Source organism: Drosophila sechellia, chromosome 3R (genome assembly GCF_004382195.2).
Source record: "Drosophila sechellia strain sech25 chromosome 3R, ASM438219v1, whole genome shotgun sequence".
Lineage (NCBI taxonomy): Eukaryota > Metazoa > Arthropoda > Insecta > Diptera > Drosophilidae > Drosophila > Drosophila sechellia.
The window spans coordinates 16908570-16934259 of NC_045952.1; the positions used below are offsets into that span (position 1 = coordinate 16908570).

At 46.8% G+C, this 25690-nt stretch overlaps 5 protein-coding genes across 18 annotated transcripts in view; 3 read left to right on the forward strand and 2 right to left on the reverse strand.

The window, feature by feature from the left end:
* LOC6606805 (microtubule-associated protein Jupiter) overlaps positions 1 to 11190 on the forward strand; it is a 29085-nt gene extending 17895 nt beyond the window's left edge. For 5 of the 14 annotated variants that reach the window (XM_032721491.1, XM_032721500.1, XM_032721494.1 and 2 more), the window contains 6 exons: positions 7931 to 8064; positions 8346 to 8378; positions 9005 to 9262; positions 9581 to 9598; positions 9678 to 10091; positions 10287 to 11190. In XM_032721491.1, the coding sequence (XP_032577382.1) occupies positions 7931 to 8064; positions 8346 to 8378; positions 9005 to 9262; positions 9581 to 9598; positions 9678 to 10091; positions 10287 to 10420 (991 nt within the window). In that variant the 3' untranslated portion in view covers positions 10421 to 11190. The remainder of the gene's footprint in view (positions 1 to 7930; positions 8065 to 8345; positions 8379 to 9004; positions 9263 to 9580; positions 9599 to 9677; positions 10092 to 10286) is intronic. The other 9 variants (XM_032721493.1, XM_032721492.1, XM_032721497.1 and 6 more) reach the window with 6 other exon arrangements.
* Positions 11191 to 11412: 222 nt separating this feature from the next.
* On the forward strand, positions 11413 to 16281 carry LOC6606806 (zinc finger protein Xfin). Its single transcript, XM_032720672.1, has 3 exons — positions 11413 to 12488; positions 12543 to 12993; positions 13070 to 16281. The coding sequence occupies exons 1-3, from the start codon at positions 11746 to 11748 to the stop codon at positions 15599 to 15601; spliced, it is 3726 nt and encodes a 1241-aa protein (XP_032576563.1). The 5' UTR covers positions 11413 to 11745; the 3' UTR covers positions 15602 to 16281.
* A 46-nt stretch (positions 16282 to 16327) lies between these two features.
* Positions 16328 to 20052, reverse strand: LOC6606807 (TBC1 domain family member whacked). Its single transcript, XM_002031568.2, has 4 exons — positions 19796 to 20052; positions 18071 to 18313; positions 17571 to 17935; positions 16328 to 17512 (listed from the first exon to the last, which is right to left on the reverse strand). Exons 2-4 carry the CDS (start codon positions 18275 to 18277, stop codon positions 16993 to 16995), a joined length of 1092 nt encoding a protein of 363 aa, XP_002031604.1. The 5' UTR covers positions 18278 to 18313; positions 19796 to 20052; the 3' UTR covers positions 16328 to 16992.
* Positions 20053 to 20169: 117 nt separating this feature from the next.
* Positions 20170 to 22921, reverse strand: LOC6606808 (GPI ethanolamine phosphate transferase 1). The gene is made up of 2 exons (XM_002031569.2): positions 22022 to 22921; positions 20170 to 21964 (listed from the first exon to the last, which is right to left on the reverse strand). The coding sequence occupies exons 1-2, from the start codon at positions 22767 to 22769 to the stop codon at positions 20199 to 20201; spliced, it is 2514 nt and encodes an 837-aa protein (XP_002031605.1). The 5' UTR covers positions 22770 to 22921; the 3' UTR covers positions 20170 to 20198.
* Positions 22867 to 25684, forward strand: LOC6606809 (GPI ethanolamine phosphate transferase 1). The gene is made up of 2 exons (XM_002031570.2): positions 22867 to 23644; positions 23707 to 25684. The coding sequence occupies exons 1-2, from the start codon at positions 22867 to 22869 to the stop codon at positions 25620 to 25622; spliced, it is 2694 nt and encodes an 897-aa protein (XP_002031606.1). The 3' UTR covers positions 25623 to 25684.
* Positions 25685 to 25690: the final 6 nt, after the last annotated feature.

Consider the following 25690-nt stretch of genomic DNA (forward strand, 5'->3'; position numbering starts at 1 on the left):
GGGAAAATGATTAATATACTTTTCCTCTGCATTTCGATGTAGCGTTTTGTCTGCCGTGTGTGTGTGGTGTGTGTCCCCCTTTCTTCGGCAAAGCCATGACTTATTATTGTAAACAATCAAATTAAATCTCAAAGGTGCGACGCGCCAAGATATCGGATTGAATTGTCGCTCTTTGTTGCGTTGTATAAGCGGCGGAAATCATGACAATTCATTTTGTTTATGGCATTGTCTATCCATCTGACGATCATTATACGCTTGAATTCCTTTGCACAATGCCCGCATATCTACTGTTTACAACCTGAAGTTAACCTCATTCTGCAAGGAAAGTCCGCAAACAAATCAAGAATTTCCATATATTTATAACCATATATAAAATACCGTGATGGGAATGTTTTTTTGGCGTTGCCAAGTCAACATTTATGCAAATGATTGCAGAACATGCGGAAAGCGAGCCAAAGTCGTTATAAGGAATAATCAACAGAAATCTGCACCACAACCACCACCCACCGCTACCCAGTATCATCATGACCTATTGACAGAACCGAAAAGGAAATCAAACACATTTCTCCGTAATGCCTGCGTCAATGTAATTCCTGTTGACACGGAAAAATCGGGCAGGAAAAGTGAGGAAAAACTTTTCGGTCCTTGGTGGAAGTGTGTTCCCCTGGCAACCACAAAATGTTGTATGTACATTGTATGGGACTCTTGATGGATACTACTGTACCTTAGAGTGCCTGATACGATGAATGAGGCTGTTCAGTATTCAATTCGCATCGATCCGGCGAAAATTGAAGTAGGAGGAGTGTTTTAGTTGTCCTCTCGTCGGGAGGAGCTCTGTGTGTGAATATATTAGAAAGTCCTTTCGCTTTCCTCAAAGCCGCAAATTAATCAATACAAATTTATTAATTACATATTTAAAAGCGGCAGATCTGCAACTTTCGCTGCGATGAGTGTGTCGGCAATTCTGGTATGGTTTGACTTTGGCTTTGGTTTTGCTCTCTGGCTCTGAAATGCACAATTTACGAAGCCAATCCCAGCTTACGTACGCATATACATAATAATAAAAATGCCAGCATCACTATCGGCATCTACATACATGCGGCTTTTCCAAGCCAGCTTTTCCTTTCCTCTCCAGCACAGCACACTTTCCTCGGAAACGGCAACTGCAACCGCACACGGCTAATCGATAATTATTCATCGGGCTCAGGCTAACACTATCGATAATTGACAATCTATGGTTTGCCTGTGCCGCACAACAAAAACTCCTTCTTCCCAGCATTGTCCAATTATGAATTTTCATCAAATCTCGCACCGACCATTAATCACACCTCCAAAAAAAAAAAGAGTAGAAAAAAATAAGAAGAAACGCCACCCGCTGCGGTTTTGATTTGGTGCCCTCTTGTGTCTTCCTGGTCATCATGTCTTCGGTGGAGGAGCCAATCCTCCATGCCCGCTGTCATCTGACACTTTTCACGACCGTGACTGACCAGGAAAACATATCAATTTAAATGCTATTGCCTTGATTGAGCGCGGGAAAGGGGAAAATGGGAAAAGCGCGTGGACCTGACACTCAAATTGTAGTTGAATCATGGGCAAAGGAAGTCGCTTTTAATTGGGAGGCGCAGCAGGAGATTCCCTGGGTGGGTTATCCATTACTGGTGTATGGAAAATCTCTTTTCAAAATCGTGAGCAATGTAAATGAATATAAGATATAACAAGCTGAAGTCAGATCTCACCTTATTTAGTAAGAAGTATTTCTGTAAAGTGTCTTTTCCAATTGAAACAATTAAGCAAGGCCTCCATTTTTGGATGAGTGTAAATACCTTGCTGCCAATTATTATCATTCCTGCAATCACCTTTGAGGAATGCCCGACTATGCCGATCCGACTGATAGAGATATATGTATGTTGGTCGGCGACAGCTGATTGGGTTTGAAAAGATTTTGAGTGGAAAGCAACGGTAAACATACCGCGCTCGAGTGATCTCCGCCGCCACGCCTCCCTCCCCCTGGAAAAGAGAGTAGCTCCTCCCCTTCCTCCTTGTGATCCGCGGGGAAAGTAGTAGATTCTTCGACTTAGGTATTTGCCCGCCTCGGTTTTGTGTTCCATTGTGTTTTGTTTGATTTGGATTTGGCTTTGTCCGAAGCGGCAATTATAATGGAATCGACTAATCAACGTTTTTAGGTAAATCAAAAATGGGAGGGAGAGACAATCATAACAAAAGTGGCAGCAACAATAGAAGAAAACCGCACAAAATTTTCGTGCTTCAGTTGGATTTTCATTAGGTTTTTAATACATCCCCCCACTCCATTTTGCGGTTGCACGAAGCGGACGGGACACGTTTTAAATGAAACAAAAGAGGAAGCAGCAACGCAGCAGCCACCACTGACTGCAATGCGATGCAGTCGAGCAGCAAGCATAATGAGCCGAACAAACCCAAAACTCAATAATAAATGGGCATCAAAAATGTAGTAAAAAAGATTCAAACAGTAACACATCAAGTGTACTCGTCCGATAAACAATTACCCGGACATTCGAATCAAGCCGAATCAACTGGAACAACCTACTCCAAACTCCGAACTCCAGCTGGAGCTCCAGCTGCAGCTCCAACTCCATTTTCATTTCCATCTGCATCGCTATGACCACGATGATGTGATGTACAGGTGCACTGCAGCATAACGATCGGCTGGACGGACTATACATAGCTGAAGCTTTATGGACTAAACCATAAAGCTGAGGCATCGCGACTGACTGGCAGTAAATTGTGAATTTTTATTGCATGATTGCTCTCAGCAGGCAAACAAATCAACAGAAAAACCAACTAACAAATGAGCAGGGATTGTCCGGAGAAGACTCCTCGACATTCCACAGACGGGAGACCGAGTGAAAATCGGTTTGACCCGACCCTTTTCTTTTTCGTCTCGTTTCGTTTCTTTTCCCGGGAAAGCCATGGTCGGCCCACTCCCCTTTGTGCGCATACACCGAGCGAATTAAGCCGGCTGTTTGCAGAGTTTAAACAAAGTCATAAAAATCAATTGCAATTAATCAAGCTGCATGTACCGCCGCCTCCCTGCGCCCGCAGCTCCACCCAAATAGCAGCAACTTCATTATAAAACGACATGAGGCATCCACCCAGCCACCAACATCCATTCCCCGCCACCTTCTTTTCCACCAAAATCGGGGATTAGCCAAAAAAAAAAAAAAAAAAAAACTAGAGAAAAAGAAACAAATTAACTTTGGCTTGGCAACGGACAACAGACAACCATTTCAGCCTTGTCTTCTCTTGTCTCTCGGATTTTTTCTTGGCTCTTTCACTGCCTTTGGCCCCTTTGGTCGTCTTGGCCAGAAGCAGCAGCAGCAGCAGCTTGACAGCGAGACAGACAGATCGGGAAAAAAAACGACAGAGATTTTCACACACCACCAGGCATTTTCATTACGAAATTTTGAGGCATTAGTCATAGGGAATGCATTTAGAAAACGAGACGGAAATAAGCTTCTTATGCTCCAAATGAATTAGTTTTTAATTTCTTTAGTTTTCGGTTTTTTGACTTCGCTTTCCCACACGCTGTCAATACACAAAAAGTTTTCCAACAGCTTTTCGCAAAAGCAGAGGAAGGAAGGCGATCTCCGATTTCAACTTTTACTTGTGCGCTGTGCAAAGACGAATTTTGACAGTTGGTTAATTAGAAAACTGTCGAAATGAATTTGGCGTTGAAGTTTATGAAGCTCAACGCAAGTGCAAGATAGTTCGAAACGGAAATACTCTTACTTTACACCTACAAGCAATGCACAGAGTGTATAGAATTCTTTGGAGGGATAATACTACTTATAAATATGTTTTGATTTTGTTTCATTAACTTTCATCATGCTTAGTCGTACTAACACACCTCTCTACATTCCCAAATGAAAATCGAACTAAGAGCGAGCGTAGTAGAAAGTTAAATTTAATTTCATAATTTAAAATCGAGCGGCCTACAACAAAGTGCTGCTGGATATTGACCATGATTTGGCTGGTTTGCACTTTGGGCCAGCCACGCCCCCTTGGTGTTGTAATTAATTGACGGCGGCGGGTAAAAGGGAAATCTGGGAAAGTCCCTCGATATGTTGTGTTATGTGTGCAAACATAAAACAATTATCGCAGCAGCATTTGGTGGAAGAAGAATGGGAGGCTAGGCGGCTGAAGCAGGAAAAATACCCTAGAGCCGTGTCAATGAAGAAAGGCCATGAACGTGGAGTGAAAAATCGAAAAACTAAACGCAAACTAAATCAGAGCGACAACTATCACTTTGAGCCAAGTATTTTCTATATGCACAACCCGAACAACTTTTACCCGAAAAGGTTGTTTTCAAATTTCGCCGCTGTTGTTGTTGTTGCAGCAAGCACCATGCCACATTACCTTTCGCTCGGATTGGCCTCTTCCTCCCTGCCGCTGGCTCCTTTCTTTCCCCCTCCACCCTCCGCTATGTACATTAATTTTTGTCATCATCCAGGACGGGAGAAGCCAAGGCTCCGTGGACTCCTCCAACTGGGAGCCACCTGCGCACTCCCAGCTCCACCTGGCTGTTTGGCTGACTCGCTGACTAGCTGGCTGACCGGCGGTCTTGTTTTGTCGCCGATCTCCTGACTTGGTCAACATTTGCCCGCGGCGCCTGGCGTGTGAAAGGTTTTTCAGTGATCCCGCGATCATATGGGGCAGGGAGGGAACTGTTGGGCAGGGGTGCGCCGCAAGATTGGTCCATTCGATTTGGTTCATATTTCAAACAGTGCCAAGCTATTAAGTGCCTAGGAAAATGGCAAGCCAACCGTAGTGGAACACAAAACATAGACACTTGATAGGATTTTCTGTGCCTATATTTCCCAATTTATTTATAACAATAAAACAGTCACCTTAAAGTTCAGTTCTTGTTCATGTTTAAGCCATAGTGTGTTGGCATTTGATAGCTTCAGTTAAGGGAAAACAACTAAAATAGCGACGTTCAGGCGGCGAAAATGGGTTAATTGCGAATTAGCCTAGCCCATTGACGAGGAGGATTCCGGGGAAGCCAGACTTGCGCGTCCACAGTGCGTGTGGAGAGTAAATGGCCGAAACCAGCTCAAACGGAAGCCATGCCAAAATAAACTGCGACACTTTCCGGGGACAATAATGCTTGCCCAATTGAAATGTGCACAACCTGTGGCCATTAAAAGAGCAAAGCTTCCAAATTTGGTGACCTTTTTTTCGTTTGTTGTGCTATTCGCTTGTTTTAGCTGTTTTAGCCGCAGCGTGTGAATGGTAATTAGTCTAGGCTCGGCTAACTGGCCGCCAATAAGATGGTCGGCATATCTTCGCCGCTTTGGCAATAAGTGCATGGACATTGTGCCCGAATGCCGCATGTGGCATGGGCCAAAGTCAAACGCAACTTTCGCTTTCCATTTGATCGGGCCGCATTCGGTAAGTTGTAAGTTCACATGCATGGCCGGCGGCTTAACTGCTTAAATAATTATTACTTGTTCGTCACTTGCGCTAAAATTGCCCATTTACCGTTGCTTTGTTAGTTTTTCCTCTCAACCCTGCCGGTCAAAAAAAAAATAAACATAAAAAAAACTGAAAAAACATGAAAAAAGATCCGAAAGAAAATAATGAAAACAAAGCAGGAGAAACAAGTCTTTGTCAAAAACGAAAGAGTTAAAAAAAAAAAAAGAAAAGAAGAGTTTTACGCTCCGCTGACTATGCTAACAAGCCCGAAGACATTTTAATAAGAACACTCTGCACACGGAGGCCAGGTCTTATAAATAGAGTGTGCGACAGTTATGATCGCAATTACCCCACACACCAAACCAACCCGAACTGCGATTGCGAGCGCGAGTTATTCCAGCGATTTCCCCACGCGACGCCACTTCGCAAGGCTTTACTACACTGGAAAGTTAGCAAGAGATGATATCATCAGCATTCATAGGATCTGTATATGAAATTGATATATAACTCAAGGGAAGCCATTATTACTTTAGTACAACTTCCTTAACTCAAATCAAATAATATGATTGTACAAGTTCTAGCCAACTAGTTTTCTATAGTCTAATGAACCCACTCTCTGTTTTTCACGCAACATTGTTTCTCCTTGTTTCTCTCTGTGTAGGTAAATTGCCTCCCCCTTTTGCACCTGCCCGCCCGTCAAGCAGTTCACACACTTGCGGCGGCCGTTTAACGGTTGTTTTGCCTTTGCGGCTGCGCTTTGGACGCTTTGTCATGTTCCGAGGGCCAAGAAGTGTTGGCCTGGCCAAAGCAGAGGCCGCCGCCGGTGTAGTGTGGTATAATTAATTAGGCGCAGCCGCAGCAACAGCAACAGACGCCTTCCTCTTCCGTCGGGGGCACGCGAATTGGGTTGCACTTTCTAGCAGGAAGACGACGCACCTTCAGCTTTTCCCTTTTCCGCTGCACTCAATTCAATTCTAGCCGTAGAAAGTTTTAATACCCGAAATGAATGCTAAACTGGGAATTGCCCCCTATTATTTATGCTCATTGTTTGTGGCGCTCCACACATTTTTTTTTTAGCCTAACGCTTTGTTTAGGCCAACAGTAATCGGGCGTAATTACAATGCAATTTTGTTAATTATCAGAAAAGTGTAACAAAAGTAGCTGGCATCGCTTGACGACTCTCACTTTCCTGCGAAGAGGTGAAGAGGAGGAGTGCGTGCAGATGGTGCATTAAAAACGCAATCTTTTAGCCCACTGAAAGGCCGCTGATTTGATTGACGCCCCGAGGGCCAAGAGAGCGACCAAAAGCAAATGTTGACAAGTGAATGGTCTTTGGCTTTCCGAGCCTAGGGGCAAATCCGTCCACCACCAGGAGATGGAAGTTGCTGCAGAAGCTGGCGGTGCTGGAGTTGGTAGCATCCACAGTTCAGCTAACTGTTGCAGAGTTTAATTGACGTCTCATGCTGGCGGCGGTAAAATGCATTCACAGAAACCTCAGATACACTCGAATAGCCTAGCCAAAGCCTAGCCGCAGCCTTCGATGGCTGACAGTGCGGTTCACGTGCGCAAGACAGCCAGTAGTTTGGCCAAATTAATAGATCAAATGTCTGTGTTATGGCGGGCAAGAAAAAATGCCAAGAAATTGAGGAACTATGATGTTTGTAATGAAACAAGTATGCTTTATTAACTAAAAAAGAAAAAAACAGGAAGGAAAATGAGGATGCACTTGCTAGCAACTGTGTCTTCTATAATTATAGTTGAAATTCTTGTAAACTACTTAAACACACTTCGTGAGAATGTGTGATATTATTATTTCCCCCCCTGATACTTTAATACTGTTATTATAACAATTATTTTCATTTAGTCCTGCTGCGTTGCCTGGGCCAATTTTAATAAACAACGATTACCCGCAGTGTTGTGGCACCATTTGGGCCTTACACCACCGTCCGGCACTGTAGCTGGTGGTTTTGGTTTTGGGCAGCGTTGCCTGGACCGCGACGGACTGACTGACTTGACTGAGTAGTGAGCAGTGAGCAGCGGGCACTGAGTGGCTGGCGAATGCCACAAAGCATAACATTTTTGGCCAGCCTTTTGTCTCGGCTGCAATTCTTTATGCCAGGGTTTCCACTTAATTGCGATGCGGCCGGAGGATGGGAGATGCATCTTGGCGTGACTTCTAATGCCCATTGAGTGCTCACCCAGCCAGCTCCGTCTTAAACTCGATGAGTGCAGCCAGCTCCTCCGGCAATTCCAATTGCAACTCCATCCCCAGCTCCTTTTGCCATTTCCAGCCGCAGTGAAAATGATTAGACACAGACATTAAATGCATTTCCCCGCGCTTAAGCTCGATGTGCTTTCCTCATCGTCGAGCGTGTGGAAATTTGTGAATTATGCACTGTGCCATATCAATTACCGAGCGTAAAAGAATGAGCTTGTAATTAATGAGTCTCCCCCTTTCTGTTTTTGTTTTTTGCAGGGTGCTGAGGCCCCCGGGCGGCGGATCGAGCGACATCTTTGGATCGGAGATGCCGCAGACCCCCAGGAACGTGAAGAATCGCATGGCATCCAACATATTCGCTGCCGAGAAAGATAATGGAGTGAAAAACAACGGTAAGCTTGAGGTCTAAATACCATCCAATACCAAACACCCATATGTATATGTTATGATGTGTGATCCCTAGCAATCGAAAAAAGAAAATCAAATCAGTCTTAGTTGCTTGTTCTATCATTTGATTGGGAAATTGTGCCCATGATGGGATATGTCTTTAGATAATGTCGTGGATTCTGGTCAATTAAATGCTTATTAAATGTGTATCGTTTTCTTCCCGTTCTCGTTCTTCTTTTTTTCCTACCCCCGCTCTATATCTTTTCTTTTCTACGTATCTTTGCAGTACGACAAGGAGCTCACAGATTCTATTTCATTGGTACTTGAACTATGTCTCCCCTTTCCTAATTCATGTCAACAATTGCACAGTTGTCCCCTCACCACGTAGTTAACCCAAAATTTTGTTCACTTTGCTTTGTGTTGTCGTCAGTTTTGTGCTAATTTATGTTCCAACGCAATTTCTCCAGTTGCACTGACACTCACACTTGACTCGACTCGACTAAACCCAGAACACCGAACACAGCTCACCCACTTCCCACAGAAATACTGACCCACTCCCACTCGAGAAGTTGCATTATTCCCAACCGGTTGGCATGCTTCCTTTTTCTACCTGCTGCCGATGACATTTCGAGCTCGAGCATTCAATTTTTTTGGCTAACCTTTGCCATACAACACACACAAAGAAAAAAAATATGAAATCAAGTTTTCCTTAAAGGGGTAAAATGTATTCCTTTAATGAATTACGCATTTTATGATTTCTCTCAGTGTACTCACCCAACCACTGTCCAAATTACGTACAAGCTTGTAAAACACCGTTGAGAAACTAATTTTAAAATTCTACTCCAACACAACTCCACTAATTTGATTGTTTTATTTTCTTTGGTTTCCCCCCAATTCATTTGATTTCTTTGGATTTGTTACAACTCCCGCAACCGCGATGACCAGGTGATGCACCACGTCGCGGCCAGAAGACCGTCGACTCCCACTCTCGGCTGTTTGGGGAGCCCACCCGCCCGATCACCCCTGGCAAGAACCACATGAAGAGCAGCATTCCCTTTGGTCAGAACACAGAGGCCGTTGCCGCCCAGAAGCTGCTGACCACCAATGGCCACTACAACGGCAAGAGCGGATCGGTGTCCTCGGCCTCGTCTTCGGTGTCGTCCTCCACCGAGAACCTCAAGATGAACAGTGGCTCGAGATCAGGTGAGAAGCGTTTAGCCCTAACTTGGGCTGGGAAGTAGTAGTAGTCGCTGGATTTGAACTCGATCGAAGAACTGAGCTGTCAGATTGGGGAGCCAGCCAACGACTGGGTTTTCATTCAGTACGAACCTAGATCACGCAGTTGCTACACCGATTAAAACCAGAGCGCTTGAAAACAAAATTGTATCCAACGAAATAAGTTGTGCATTTATAAATTTCTATATATATATATTTTTTACTGCACACGCACGCACTAAACGTATCAAAACAACCAACCGACCAACAAAAACCAATTTTGGCTGTTCAATCGTTTCGCGTCAGTCTTCCGCAATATGAGCAGTGAGTACTTGTAGTGTCCAGTGTCCACTAAGGACTCCTCCTCATCCCCGATTCGCCTGCCTCCCCGATCCTCATTCAGCAGCAGGACCAGACACCAAAGAAGGATCTCCACGCCAATCCTTGTGTCCCCCAGAACCGGCACGAGCCGAAACGCCAATCCCACCGGCTGACGACGCCCTGTCCATTGATAATTCGTGCCGAGATAGCGAAGTTGGAGACGTGCCGGCAGATAACAGGACAGTCACAAAGTCCGATCAGGTGAACGAGGGCTGTCAAACTCGGCGAGACTCTGGAAATAATCCCGAACAGCCATACTCGCTGAACAAAATGGCAGGCGTGAGCAATGTAAAAGAGCCCCTTGGGCTCTGTCCAAACGAGATTAAGGAGGAGCGGCAGGCGTGCGCCAAACTCGACTCACGCAATCCCATCACTGGCCTCGGCCTCAACGGAGATGGTGTTGGCGGACTCAAGCCTAAGAAGCTCAGGATCCGAGGTGGGCGTTTGGTTCTGGTTGTGTCGATTCCGTCTGAAATTCTATATCCCAAACTCCAAACGAACATAGCCAATCCCCAATCCCCGCTTTAATTTCGAATTCTTATATTTGAGTTTAGCAGCCACTTTGATTTTATACACCTAGTTTATATTTTAAGTAGTCAAATTTTCTAATGATATTCCTTTGTTTCCACAGAGGGCAACCCCGTCACAGGCGAGGGCTACAAGGCCAACGACTTTACACAGCGCCAGGAGTCGTCCAATGGCGGCACTCCGGTGATCAACAAGAACCGCATTCCCCCAGGCGGCTTCTCGTCGGGCCTGTGGTAATGACAGCCAGAATTGCTCAGATCCCAGCACAAGCAATTGAGGGGCTGATGGCGGGACGAGACACCATAAGAAAAAAAAAACCAACAAAACAAGCAAAAAAATCATACTACCCATCTAATATACGCATAAATCCCTACACCTCCGTATAAAGCTCAGAAAATCGAAAGGCACGAACGTAGGACTTGATGGCCAACGAATAATTAAGCGAGAGAATAGCAATTGCTCAACGATCTGAAGATGCAATAATGACAGTCGCTACCCAGATGAGAATTAATCAACCACTTTTAGAAGGCGGCATTGCACCCAAACCTATCACTACCAACACCACCACCACCCCCCATTGCAAATCTGTAATTTAAATTCCTTAGTTGGTGTAAATCCATGGAACGCGTGTAGCCCCCACAAAACAACACCCACGTTGAAGCATCCAATCGCCTGTCCTCTGCAACTGCGTATTATATATAAATGATATTCATCAACCCGGTGTGTGCGTACGCATGAAGCAAGCGGGAAGCAAGGATACGAGCTGTGGCATGGATTTTATTTTAGTTGCTACTACACGCCACATATATTTATATTTATACCAACTGCATTCACACGAACACTCACGAAAACACATACATACATTATAAACATTGTATTACATTACATTAAATATGTAATTTAAACGGTACGACAGCACTTTCTAATGTGCACGTGCTAATTAAGTGTAAAAATACAAAATTCAAGCGCGAATATTTGTTCAATAAAAACCTTTCGTACATAACTTACCTTTTTGTCCTTTTTTATAAAAGTGGTCGGGCTAGACGGAAATTGATTGGAGTTAATTTTTTGACCGAGGTCCTAAGCTGAAGTTAAAAACTTGCTTTTAAGAAACATTGAATTTTTCGCGCCCATGAGCTTAAATCGTCGATAAGCTATCGATTGACATGCTGTGGGTTATCGATGTTCACTTTATTGGTCTGGCAACACCGTGCAACGCCGTCACAGTTTATTTGCGGCCCGTAGCTCTGCGACGCCGCAAACAAAATGGCTCTGATTTTTGCAGACTACAATAAGTTTTAGTTTTGGCCATATTTCCGCTGCCCCAGTGGGCTAAAAGCAGATGCAAAAGGTCCCAGTGAGGTGTGTGCTGCTGCAGCGACTGTGAAGATGGAACCTGGTGTGCGCAACACCTCAGAAGAGCTCTACCAAGTGAAAAACCAGACAGCCGTCATCGTTATTGCCAATTGTGGCATATAGGATACGAAAACTAGTTCTCACGCACACGCACTCACACATTGAAGAGCCACTGACGACGCGAGCTGCCTCTTCCCAGTCAAAAGATGGAGGGCATGGATCTGTGGACGTCGATGTTTTCGTCCGACTTCGAGGAGGGTGAGGCGGAGAGCGGGGCGGCGGAACTGGAGGAAAGCGAGCAGTACGGGAACGGCAATGATGACTTCCTAGGCGATACGGAGATCCTTGATTCAGGCGATGCCATCGATGACCTGTTGGATGCCGAAGAGGATGAAAGGGAGGAGGAGGAAGACTACGAAAAGAACTCCAAGGAGCCAAAGCAACCAGATCCCGACGATGATGCGCTCTTTGATTTTAATATGGAACCCATTGTTGATATAGCGGAGCCACAGCATCCATCGTTGGCTCCTGCTGGACCCATGGGCCACCAAGTGCGTCCGCCAATGCAGCGACACTCATTCCCGGGAGCTGTGGGTCGACCTAGATTGGGTCCCGGTCTGTCTGTACGACCCACCACCTCGCAGATCAACGCAACGGACGAGAACGGAGTGCCAATTAACTACGAGTTGGGCGTAGTCTACATCTGCCCCGCCTGCGGTGGTGAATTCCGGCAACAGGACCACTGGAAGCGGCACATGAACCACATCCACAAATACAACACCCTGCGTGGCTTGAACTTTACGCCGCTGGACAAGCTCTATCAGCGGTGCAGGGAGTGCAACAAGCGGATTGCCATGCACAGCCGGGAGAACTTGCTTAAGCATAAGTTCACGCACCTGCCCTTCAGGTGCACCAAGTGCTACATCTGCAAGCGGGAGTACAAATACAGGTACGGCAATGAGTATCCTATTCAGCGCTTCCTTAATAGTAATGTCTTTTAAAGGCAAGATCTTATGGTTCATCTTCGCATGGTCCATTGCGATGAAGTCGTGGCCATGATGCGTGAGGGTTACAATGCGGCGGGGCGGAAGACACGGGTTCGAGAGTCTCGCACCGAGCAGCTGCTGCGGGAGAAGAGCTTCCGAGAGAATGATGACCTTGCGGAGGAATCCGATCGCATAGAGGTGAGGAATGAGCTGCTCGAACCAGATGTTGATGAGTCTGGCATCCAGGAGCAGACCGTGTCGGAAGAGGTTTCCAAGAAAAAGGCTGGCACTCGAGCAGCTGAACTGTGCGAGGATTATATACACTACATGTGTCCAGACTGCGGCACCGAATGCGACACTCACGCCCAATGGAGCCAGCACATCGAGTTCGTCCATGACTACGTCAGCCGAAGGGGACTTAATTTCCGAAGCGTGGACATGCAAATGCAATGCCTCGAGTGCAAAAAGGTGAGTTTAAATGGGCTCCTTAAGTCCAGATTCGTAAACCAAACTTTATTGAATCAATTATTTTTTAATATCTCAGATTGTGACTCCCAACACCATTAAATCACTTCGCGCCCACAAATTCAGCCATTTGTCGCATCCTGAGTGGCTGCGTTGTAAACTCTGCTACAAGGGTTACACGGATCATCAGGAAATAATCAGACATCTGCTGCAGCACCATCATATGGATACGCTTATTTCGGAGGACGCCGAGGAGGAGGATGGTGATGCTTCCGCAGCAATAGAGGCGGAGGATGGATGCGACGGGGACAATGGAAACGGCGAGGGAAATGGCGCCGTTTTGGACGAGGACTCGCCCTATTTTGAAGACGCACCCAGACGGGGTGGTCGCATCAGCAGCGACGACATTTTCGAGCCCCACATCGACTACCTCTGTCCGCAGTGCGGCAAAGAATTCATCGAGAAGAAGCACTGGCGCACCCACGTGGTCATGGCGCACAGCATGAACGATCTGAGCAAGCTTAATTTTGAGATGATAAACGAACGGCAGCTGAAGTGCACTGAGTGCGACAAGATCATAACCAATGCGTATGGAATCCAGAATGCCCAGCAACACAGGATCACGCATCTTCCATTCAAGGCCTACGCCAGGTGTCGCAAGTGCCACAAGTCCTACACAGACAGAAAGGGTCTCGTAAAGCATCTGGCTACCCATCATCGTGTTGGTTGGCCACGAAAGCTTTCGGGAGGATGCCCCGCTCCAATTGTTACACCCACCAAGCAGCCACGCAAACAGATAGTGACGGTAGCCAATGAAACGTACGAGATAATCTATCTGGACGACGTAGACCAAGGCGGCATGGAGGAGGATAACGACTTTGGTGAACAGATGCAGGCAGAAGAGGATGAATATCCAATTGCACCGCCACCACCACCACCACCGCCACAACCAACATCTCAAGGAAATCATCAACGCTACAAGTGCGTCCACTGTGGCACACTGTTCGCTACCCAGGCGGCCGTCCGTGTTCATATTAGCGAAAAGCGGTGCAGGAAGACAGTGGTCAGAAGGCGTCGACAGCCAGTGATGAACTCTGGGGATCCATCCGTGGCCACCGTAGAACAAAATTACATCTTCTTGTGTCCATCCTGTGGATTTGAGTACAAGACTCAGTTCGAGTGGCGCCGTCACATCAACGAGGTGCACAATTTTGACAAACGTCAATATCTAAACATGCGTCAGTTGGATAAGTATCGCTATCAATGCACCCAGTGCAAGGACATTGTATGCAATTCGAAGCTGAAGGGTTTGCAGGACCATCACTTCCGCCATCTGCCCTACAGACTGTACCTCAAGTGCCTGATCTGTGGCACCTGCTACAATCACAAGCCGAATATAGCTGCACATTTGAGAGCCCGTCACAGCATTTTTGATAGGGAGACGCCGGCGATGATCACAAAACCTAAACAAGTGCTTGGGCGTTATAAGGATAACAGTAGGGAGAACCCTAAATTGCCCTCTCCACCACCGGCTCGAGCACTGGCACCAGCACCGCCCTCACCACCTGCATGTTCCTCTTCTGCTTCCACTGCGAGTAGTCGTTCCCTAAAACCACAGCCTGGCGGATTGCCAGCCCGACCCGCTGGTCTCAACACGCTGGAGGACAGCATCTCGTACCACAATGCCGTGGACCTGGACTTCATCACGTACTTTTGTCCCAAGTGCAATCAGAACTTTGACTCTCATGCTTTCTGGCGCAAACATATTGTGGAGCAGCACAACTTTAACAGCCGTGAGGGCCTCAACTTTCGGCAGATCGACAACCATCACTACCTGTGCCTGGAGTGCTACAAACGGGTGACCGTGACGCACACCAAGGGAGCCATCGGGCAGCTACAGTCGCACAAGTTCCGCCACCTGCCCCACAGATCCTTCAAGTGCTTGACTTGCGGCGGTGAGTTTGTGCGCAAGCAAATGTTTTTCAAGCACCTGAACCGCGACACTAACCGCTGTGACAATCGTCCGCACCGAGAATTCGATGACGATGAGCCCGACCAGGATACGCTATTGAGCTCCATTTACCATCTAACGTGCCCGCAATGCGGTGACAACTTTAAAACTAACAATAAAAAGGAATGGCGGGAGCACATCAACGACCACCATGGCTTGACCAAGCTGGAGCTTTTGCACATGACCAAGGTGGGTGAGGATGTCTACCGCTGCCAGGACTGTGATGAGGAGCTGGAGACGAATCGACAGTGGGTGCTACAGTTCCATCGATTCCAGCACCTGCCCCACGCGGCCTACATCCGTTGCAAACTATGCAAGCAGAGCAGTGAGGACGATGCTGCTGCGGTGGGTGAGTTGCACAGCCTCCGTGAGCTGCAACAGCACATTCGTAAGCACCATCCGGGCCTGGGGGATGCCGAGATGATATCGCTCATCGAGCAGATAATTCAGGACGAGAAGGAGCAGGAGGAGGGCACGAAGCAGACCAATGATGATGAAAACCCTACTGGTCAGGACTCAGGACCGTATATGCCGTTGCCGCCACATCTTTTGGACGATGATGGCGACGTGGAATTCGAAGATCAGTATCTGCTCGGCTAGTATAAACGAATAAGAATTGTTCGATTTATTTAAAAAAAGAGATCCTAGTGGCAGAATGTAATCTTTCGACCATGCACGTCCGGTTTTTTTTTTTTGCATTTTAAAAGGACCTTAGAACTCAATCTTAACTTTACTCGAAAATCTCACTGAAATGCTAGTGTATTCGATTTGCATATTGTATTAGGCAGTGTCTTTTACTGAAACCGTGAAAGTATATTTCACTTTTAAATTCTGTGTTCGTTTTGTTTTTTATTTTATTAGTTCTGCGAATCGAACATAGATTACGTTTTGCCACTAAGACCAGCCCGTTTTTTATGACCCGAATCGAAATAGCCTAATCCATTTCCACAACACCTGTGTACTTCCAGTGGCAAACAGATATTGATATTGAAGAGATTAATTAGAGTACTCCTATAGTTTACCCATAGACGACACCGCCTAAATCTGATTACGGACTTTTAGCTGTAGGCTACTCTTTAATTGCTAGTATTAAGAATCCAAGCTATTTATTTTCGATATAATCTCAATGAACGGTAACTGATATTATCAATATTATAATTATATTTTCAGCACCACTGCTTCGACTAATAAGAAATTGGTCTCGAAAAAGTTGGTCTATGCACGTGAGCGGCTTTGCGCTGTTTGATTAATGTTAATAAATAAGACATTTAATTCTAAATGAAATCTGTGGAATGCTTTTACTTATACAACGACAAAAAACAAATGTTTCGGTATATTTTGTTTTATTAGTATTCAAGTTTTATATTATTTTTGCCTTAGACCAGTCACAAAACTGATCTCCAAACTTTTCAGGCTCGGGGGCACAACAGAAGTCGTTCGTAACGCATTATCGTAGGTAAATATCAACATTCTCGTCTCAGAGTTAATACGGATAAAGTAGTCAAAGTTTCAAACTATATAATCCTCCAGTCCTTGTGTCAGCTGCCTCAGGGTGGTAATCATCATGATAATCATACGATATGTTCGGGGTCCTCAACTCAACGCTAACGCTACGGTTTTAAATGTTACGCGATAATAATAAATATGTAATAAATACTTTTGAAAAGCATAAACAAATTGCACACTCGTAATAATTGCCACTAAATGAATAATACGAAAACAAATACCGATACAAGTCAAGCCCGGAATGGGCTCAACAAAAGAATGGTCTTAAAATTAGCAAACTGATTGCATGGAATGATGTCTCCGTAATTGACTGACCAACTGACTGAACCAGTTTTGGGGTCACTCGCATCCACTCGCTTCCACTTTGTGCACGACCTGCCTCCCATTCGACTTTAAACGTACAAATCTTATGCAACTATGCATGGTGTGTGTTGTTTGTGTGTTTAGTAACAATTTGTTGAAGTAGTAGTAGTAGTTGCGGCTCCTCACAGCGTTGGCATGTTGCGCCGATGTCCGTTGCCGGAACCGCTGGAGTCCGCCTCCTGCTGCGCCTTCTGTTTGGCACGTCGAGCCTTTTGGCGTGTGTGCTCTATCTGGAAGTCCTCTACGCGCAGATTCAGCCGCATCATATTGTTGATGATAAACTCCTCCTCCACGATGTGCTCCTCGGGTGACCGCAGCACTGCCAACGTCTCGCAGAGACCAGTGCACGTCTTTCGCACCTTGTGTCGGCTTAGTGAAGCCCCAATAATCACCAGGGCCACCTTGAAGATCACCCGGATGCCTTCGGCTAGGAAGCAATCCCATACTCTCAGCAGCGTCTCCCAGGGCAGAGTCCGCGTCATCGCGCACAGGAACCAGTCGGTCATGTAGAGCAGCGGCTCCACTTTGTGCTTCTGTAGGTGCCGGTACACGGGCGGGCAAGTCTTCTTCAGCAGACCCTCCAAGATGCCAGCATCGTTCTGGATCACTTCCAAGCCGGGTATGAAATAGTCCTGCAGGTATCTGTACGAATACACACGTTAAATAGAACTACGTAACTGAGACTTTTAGCTGGACTTACACATCGCACACGCTGACAAATACCCAAAAGGCATCCTCCGCGGGCAGGTGCATCAATAGGAACGCTGCTATCGGTGCCTGCGCCTGGCAGAAGCCCACCTTGGGATTGTATATCGAGTAGGCCTTTAGCACATTAAAGAGCTCAATTTGTCCGACCTTCTGCTCGTCGAGAAACATTTCATGGAACGGGAACTGGCGATGCTTATCCTTCTTGATCTCTTCGATGGTCGTCGGGTTACCGGGCTTTTCCAGAAGCTCGTTGTAAACGTTGGGGTTCTTCTTCTTTAGCAGATACGCCCCCGATAAATAGAACCAGGCCTTGGGTCGCACCGACTTGGGTATGCCCTTGCGACAGCGATCTCGGATCTGCATGATAAAAATAAACATTAGGTTTTACAAAGATTGTTGTTGAATTCTCATACAAGTAAGAGCTTCTTTCAGATTTTGTTTGCACAAAAGTGAGATGACCACTCTTTAAACAATCAATCAATTCAATGTTACCTTTTTGTAGTTTTTGGACATGTAAATGGACCAGTTGTCGATCATGTAGAGCCACTTCTTCTCCCGCGCGATGATCTGCGCCTTGGACAGCGGCTCCTTGGGCTTGTCTGTGCGCTGGAAGCCGCCATAGAAGCCATTTCGGTCCGGGCAGCTGGAAACGGTCGAGCAGAGGGAGATGGTGTCCAGGGATCGCGGTGCCGTGGCCATCGCCAACGCCAGCTCTCCGGCTGCAACGACGTTGAACTGAAAGCACAAATCGTTACACGATCAGCATGTACGCCCACTAACAGCACCCACTAATTGTGTATGCAAATTTCCTGATACAGCCACATAGATAAATAGCCGGGCGAGAGCCTCTCTGTGCTTGAATAACAACAAGTGCGCAATTAAGTGGACTACTGCTCTCCTTCGCGCTGGGGGGAAATCGTAATTGTGATGCCTGCTCCACATTATTTTCGGCAATCTCCAACCGTTATCGCTATCAGAACCTGGTTGGTTAACGTAAATTTGGGCTATTTCGGGGTGATAACTACTAATTGACCATGAAATATGATGGGCTCAGGGTCACACCTCATCTTCGTGGAGCAGTTCCAGTCGGCTGAGACTGCAGCCCAGCGGCGAAAGATACAGAAAAGGCATTGTCCACCAACTGAGCGAAAATCTGAATCGTTCACTCTGCAATAAGCCAAGAGCGCCGTAAACAGCTGTTGATTGGTCCCTAATCGGACATAAACGTACCGCTGGAAGGCCGTAATTACTCATCTACAGTAGATGCCTCCAAACAGAATGGGACAGTGAAAGTACGAGTATTTTCATATTCACGCTATTCTTCCATGCCTAATGACAGTGGGGCACGGGCTGTCGCCGGTGGCACATCCACATGCAGCGCCGGATGCTCGAGTTTTGCCTAATGAACGACTCACTTCACCACAACGGCAGCCACAAAAACAACAACTAATTGAGGCAACTGTGTCTGCGCCAGAACAAGTGGCTGAATAATTGCAACCGCCAGACGAAGGAAGCCAAAAAGAAGGGCTATTAATTTGCAGAAACGAGATTTTTGATACCCAGTACTGTTCCGAATTGGGCACATTAAAATTTGTCAAAGATCATATGCTTTTACAAACTATTAAAGCCTTTCAAATAATTTTAAGACTGAATAGTTCAGCTCGTTTAAATTTGCATTCGATCGACACTGATCAGTGTCTTTTATCATTTCAGTCCCGTCTTGAGCGCCAAACCATCATACCCACCCTGAGAAAGGGTGGCAAATCAGCGAACGGGGGAAATCTCAATGCAAACGCACTGCACTAACACAAATGCAATCTGGCAAAGGCTACAAGATAGCCGACGAAATGCGACCTTGGAGGCCTACGGATCGCGGAACGGAAAAACGGAACGAAACTAAACGAGAACCCTTATCGAGTCGCGGGTGATATAAAGCAAGATCGCAAACCTCGGCGACGGCGCGTCACCTCAGTGGGTGGGCGGGCGTTTGGGGTGGGGGCGGTTGGCGCGTTGGAGACCCAACTATTTGGGCCCATTTATTTCTTAACTTAACTGACATTCGACTGCCAATTTGCCTACACGCTCCAAAATGAGTAAACCAGCGCCTAAGTGTGAGTGTGTGTGTGTGAACAATACGGGGCAATTGTTGTTATTAACAGCCGTTAACCGTTACCACACCGCCCGCCCCCACATTCACATGTAAACTTTTTGCCTCACCTTTTGCTATGCTGTTCTCGTTGTTGTTGTTGCTGCTGGCTCTGCTGGTATTGTTGCTGCCGTGGAATGCGCAATAGGCGATATTAAGGTTTAAGGCGATTTTGGGTTTCTTTTTCGTTTGGATTTTCCAGCACACACTTGCGCCAGCACAAATGTGTTGGATTTTAAGGTGAAAACATTATTTCCACAGAGCTTTTTGTTTATTTTCTATGCAAAATAAGGGAGAGCGATATTGGTGATGGCAACGAAGCGACTACTGTGCGATAGCCGTTATGGTTATCGATTCTCTGTGGCGCAGAAACCAGGTGGCAACGTTCGAGTTTTGCCTTTTTTTGTAAAGGCTGCCAGAATTTTAAATAGTTTTTGGCGCTTTCTTCGCTTTATTTAAACAATTGCATTTAACTTAGAGTAATTCATTCGGAAGCTGGTACATCCACTTGGAGCCCACTTTAAGCTGCGTGAATCGCCACAGTAGCAGCCAGACAAGTGGAAATACCTGGACTACCGCAAACTCAGCGAATCTGCTGAGGATCTCCCGCCAAGGACCAACATTTGTAATCCCATGCAAAAGCACCAGGGACATGGCACTATTCATAAGCAAAAGCCTCACAAAGATTTCCCGTTCGTTTGAGGCCAGATTCTTGTAGTTTCCCGCCAGGATGCTGAGCACAAGCAGCCAGGGAAGGATTAGCTTCATCACCATAACCAGGCCGTAAGTGAGAGGTGAGTATCCAAAGCAAGTCTCGTGCAAGATATCCAGGAAGTCATCGAAAGCCGGGAAGCTGCCAATGACGAAAAGGGAATACCAGCTGTACACTAGTATGTAGTGCGCGGCTGTCTTCGGACCAATGCTTTCATTTCTCTTCAATTTCATCCGCAAGGCCAGCTGCAACTCCATGGCCAGCATCTGGATGACCACCGATTCATAGGAGGTGCAGGTGAGGGTGTACAGTGTGCTGAGGTTGAAGAAGAACACCTCGCTGGCCTGCAGATTGCGTCGCTGCCAAAGGGCAAAAAATCCCAAATAGATCCAGGATACCAAGTACATAACCCACGGATGCCAGCCGATCAGGATGTACTCCAAGGCAGCAAGGAGAACCGGTATATTACTCAGCCAGGTGAGAGGGTTAAGGTACACACCACAGGCCAAAGGACGCAATAGAGTAAGAAAGATACTAAACATAAGGGCTCCGGGCTGGGAGCAGCCCAGCGATTCCGGAAGAGCCGATACCACGGTGAGTCCAAGGAGCAGTAGTAGCCACACGTAGAACTGGAGTCCCCTTCTCTTGAAGGCTTCCCTGTTTTTATAGGAAGCAAATCCCAAGTAGCCCACTGCCAGGATGTAGCGTCGGAAGAAGCCACCCAAACAGATTAATGCCAGTAAGGTGGTGGAGATCAAACTCTTACGGCATACCATTTTTGGTTTCTCTCCCAAAATTTTAAGCGTCGTCCTCCAGTACAGTGAGGGTACGAGCAGAATCGCCTGTACCACCAATGGAATCCTTTCGAGCATCATAATAATCACGAATACAACTGTCAGCAATCGATGAAATCCTCGGGCATACACCAATCGCTTGGAGGAGATTACCTCTTGGATTTCCATTTGGTTTGTGCACTTGGTACCAACTGTTAGATGACAGCGCAGGCAATATATCCAAGCGATTCCAGAAAAACTCACTGCCATAACCGAGACATGTCTATAGTAATCCTTGAAGTAGTCCATTCCCTTGATCAACACAGGCATATAGTTGCAGCTATATTCCAAAAGAGCCCTGAAACGTCGCTGCTTTTGGAGGGCCAAAGACTCCTTTAAAAAGTTGTCCATCATCTGAAAGTTTAGCCAGAAGGCGGGCATCCTTTTGGGATGGAGTTCTCGCAGCCGGCGAGCCTGTGCCAGAAGCTGCTTGGCATTGGTCAGCATGGCGTTGGCCTCGTAGCGCAAACTAGCGTTTAGCATTCCCTTGGGCAGCATTCCGCGGCTATAGACTGGTGGTGGGACTCCTAGAAGGGAACTCATCAAGGCTGTCAGATGAGGAGGATTGAGGACATGCAAGGGCAGCCTGAATCCCGTCTCGTTGGCCGCAAAGCTGCGCCCGGGCATGGATTTAATGTGATTTACGCCAGATCCCCAAAGAAAGAACGGGGATTCAACTGACAGAGTGTACTCGCCTGAGAACAGGACACTTAAGGAGTAACTATACTTAAAATGGCATGGATTAAACTTACTTTTCGTTTGGGGATCGCCAAGATTAGAAGTGAATAGGTAAGCTGTTTTTTGATCGGGAAAAGTGTTCTCAAAACTTTTGTAGAGGCTCCACACGTTTTCCTGAATCCGTTGCAGGCTTTCACAGGATGGCTCCACACCGGTCATGTGAATGAAAAATATGACCCCTGTGGAATTTAGCAAGAGGCGGGATCCACCGCCTAGAAATCTTTGAACAGACCGACATACGAAGTCTTCCATTTCGGAGCATGACTTCGTAACACCTTCTCCATATGTCTCAAAAGACAATTCCCTGGGTCTTTCGATTTTGGGAAACCGTGAGATTAGCTCTGTCGTTGTCCAAGCAAAACTGCGTTTACACCGATCGAATATGGAGTCAATGGATGCTGGCTTTCCTAGCCAGCCTCGTGCCACGCTGGCTGCATCCTCATTGAATCCGGAAAAGAAGGAAATATATGGCGATATCGAGTGGTAGGTGATTGTCTCCGGACGACTAATCCCAACCAGTCCCTGGTGCAGGAAGAGTTCCCGCAACAGTGGCACGTTGGTGCAACGATTGGCCAGGAATGTCTGAGCAGATAATCCGTCCCTTACGAGTACAACTAAACGATCTGCCGGCGGAGGCTCTTTCAGGTGTTCCACTTCCTGCGGCTCCAAGCTGCCCGGGGTTGTAGATCTAAGATAGATCAATACAACCGCGAAGAGCAACAGCAGCTGGAACAGGACAAGACTCCTAGTTGAATCCAACATTATGCAATATATAGAATTTCCTTTTAGGTTCCAAATTTATTTTCAACGGATGCGAGGGTTGCTATGAATCGATCATTCAGTTCTGAATAGTTGAGAAATGAAGTTGGCCCTTCTCCAAACGTTTCTCTGGTGCTCCTTTTCAGTTGTCGTCAATGTGTCGTTCGTATTGTATCGTCGCCTCACATATCGACTAGTGGGAAAAGTACACGTCCTGATGGAGCTGTGGAAATCTAAGGTGGTGCTGGTGCACTTCCTGCTGCTGATGTGCCTAATGCGCATCTTTTATCAGTCCGGACCACTGACGCAGCTGGAACCGCAGAAGACATTGCTGGATATGGGTGTACCACCAGCCGCCGATCGCCTGGTGGTCTTCCTTCTCGAAGGACTCCGCGCGGACACGTTATTTTCGGACAACTGCAGTGGGGCTGTCTATATACGGGATATAATCCTCCGCCAGGGACTCGTCGGCATATCTAAAACTAGTATTCCAACTCTGACCCGATCTGCTGAAGTAGCCCTGTTCGCTGGATTCAATCCGATGCCATCCATATTGCCAACCTCTAATTTCGATACGATTTTCAATCGCACTTTGGCTTCCGACAAGGGTGTGGTTCTCCGTTTCTCCCATCTATCGGATTTTCGACGCCGTCTGACGAAACGAGCTTGCTTGGAAAAGTTATGGTACGCAAATAGACTGGTGATGCTCGTAAACCTGGCCGAAGTCGGTGGTGCCAGTCCCTTGGATATTGGTTTTCAAGTGAAGCTGCACAATGCCCAGCGGAATATCCGAGATGCATATGAGTTGATTGAGGCCACCTTTAATGACTCGAAAACAGCATACCTTTATACATCAGCACACGGTCTTACACATTTCGGTAAGTGTCCTTTCGCTCACATTTTATTGACCCCAAGGAATGGCAGATTTCCGGGATTTCAGGCTCCCATGGTGGCGGATCGGATGAAGAACGGGAGGCACCCTTCCTTCTTTGGGGTGCCGGAGTGAAACACATGACCGAAAATATAACCTCTGACTTTGTGCTCAACAATGGCGTAAGCATGCAGCTCCACAAGCTGGACCAGATCCAATTGGCTCCTCTTATGTCTGCCCTCATTGGGCTACCGCCACCTGTTAACAATCTGGCCAATCTGCCCCAGGGCTACATGAAGGTGTCCCGGGAATATGCGAGAAAGTCTGTACACCTGAATGCTCTGCAACTTCTGAACCAAGCCAAGGCCATTATAAGACTTCACGAACGAGGAGTTTTCCACAAGTGGCTGCCAAAGGGTGAGGATCTGGATCTGCAGCAGATTGCCTACTATCAAAACCAGATGGATCACCTCCTTCATATGGGCTGGCGAAGTAAGGCGTTGGAGACGAGTACGCTGGCAATCAAAGTGGCACAAAAGTCCCTGAAGTTCTACCATGGCTACTATCACATTCCACTCGTGGTGACCACTGTGCTGGCTCTACTGGGCTGGCAGTTCTACCTACTGGTGAAGCTATCTCAAAATGTAATGGCCCCCCATTATATGCGCAGGGGCTACCTCACTTGGTGCACGATCTTCCTGGCTTCGCTGGGACTTTTGCTCGGCGAAATGGTCTTTTTGCAATGGGCTCCGTTCATGACGGTCATCTGCTTGGTGGTACCCTTTGGCGTCTGGTGTATGACCTGTTCCGCATTACCCCAGAATGGTGGCTGGATCTTCGAGCCACTGAAACACCTAAGATGGATTGTAGCACCAGCTGCGCTAATCATTGCGTCGATTTACTGCAACTGTCCCTTGAGCTTGGCCTATATCCTATGTGTTGGCTTCTACAATCGACGTGGCTGGGTGCATCCTTCGCCAAAGTTCCTGGCCTGGTTGGCTCTCGTCGTTCTACTGGGTGGATTCCTTTGGTCCCAGAGGGGAATGCAGATTCTAATGACCACCAACTATCGTGTCGTTCTGCAGGCGATCAGCATGCTGGTGGTGATCGTGCGTCCCTGCGTCCTCAACGAGAATCACAAGTGGAAGGTGTGGATCATCAACGGAGGAATACTGATTGTTGCCGCCATCGGAATCTTCCTCAAGGAGATGGGCAAGCCGGTTCCCATATACCTATTTGCTGCCAACTGGGCGTATCTTATCTATGCTTTCGCATCGGTGATCTGCAGTTCGAGGACCACTCCCCAATCTCGCCTAGAGTTGATTCGCTTCAACTTGCTTACGCTGCATGTACTATTGAGTGATTCATATGTATCCCTCTTCGCCCAGGGCTTGATCATCGAGTACCAAATGGGACTCGAGGTGCACGAGGAGTCCAAGGAAGCAGATGAGAATGTTAAGATACGAACTTCCTCAATGCAGCTACAGATGTGCTATCGCTTCGCTGTGTCCATTCTACTATACTTCTATGCATTCCTATTTGGAACTGGCCACTGGGTAGGTGGCTTCACCTACTTGGCCAACTCTGCCCGATTATTCCTTCCGGATTCCAGCAGCGGACTAATGCCGCTGCTAGTGCTCATCCATTTGTTAATTCCCACAATAGTGATTATGGCCAGCGTGGTGGCACTGAGTTCCTTTGGACGACAGCATATCCGTACGATATTCTCCAGTTTGATGCTCATTTGCAACGCCGTCGTTTTGTTCTTCGTTGTGTTTGTTCCCCATAACGCCTATTGGCCAATGGCACATCCATCTGTAGTTCAAGCACTTCTGGCCCAATTAACTGTCATCCTGATCTTGGCTTGCGAATCCATAGTGACCCTCTTCTTTCGTGGACTTAACATGAACAAATGTTCAAACTGGAGGCAAGAAGCGGATGAATTTGAATCCAGCTGCACCCCGATGACCTCAACTACTGTCTAATTGTCTAATCAAAGTGCTAAGAAATTATAATGTAAAACAAATTTATGGTCTACATATTTAGAACTTTA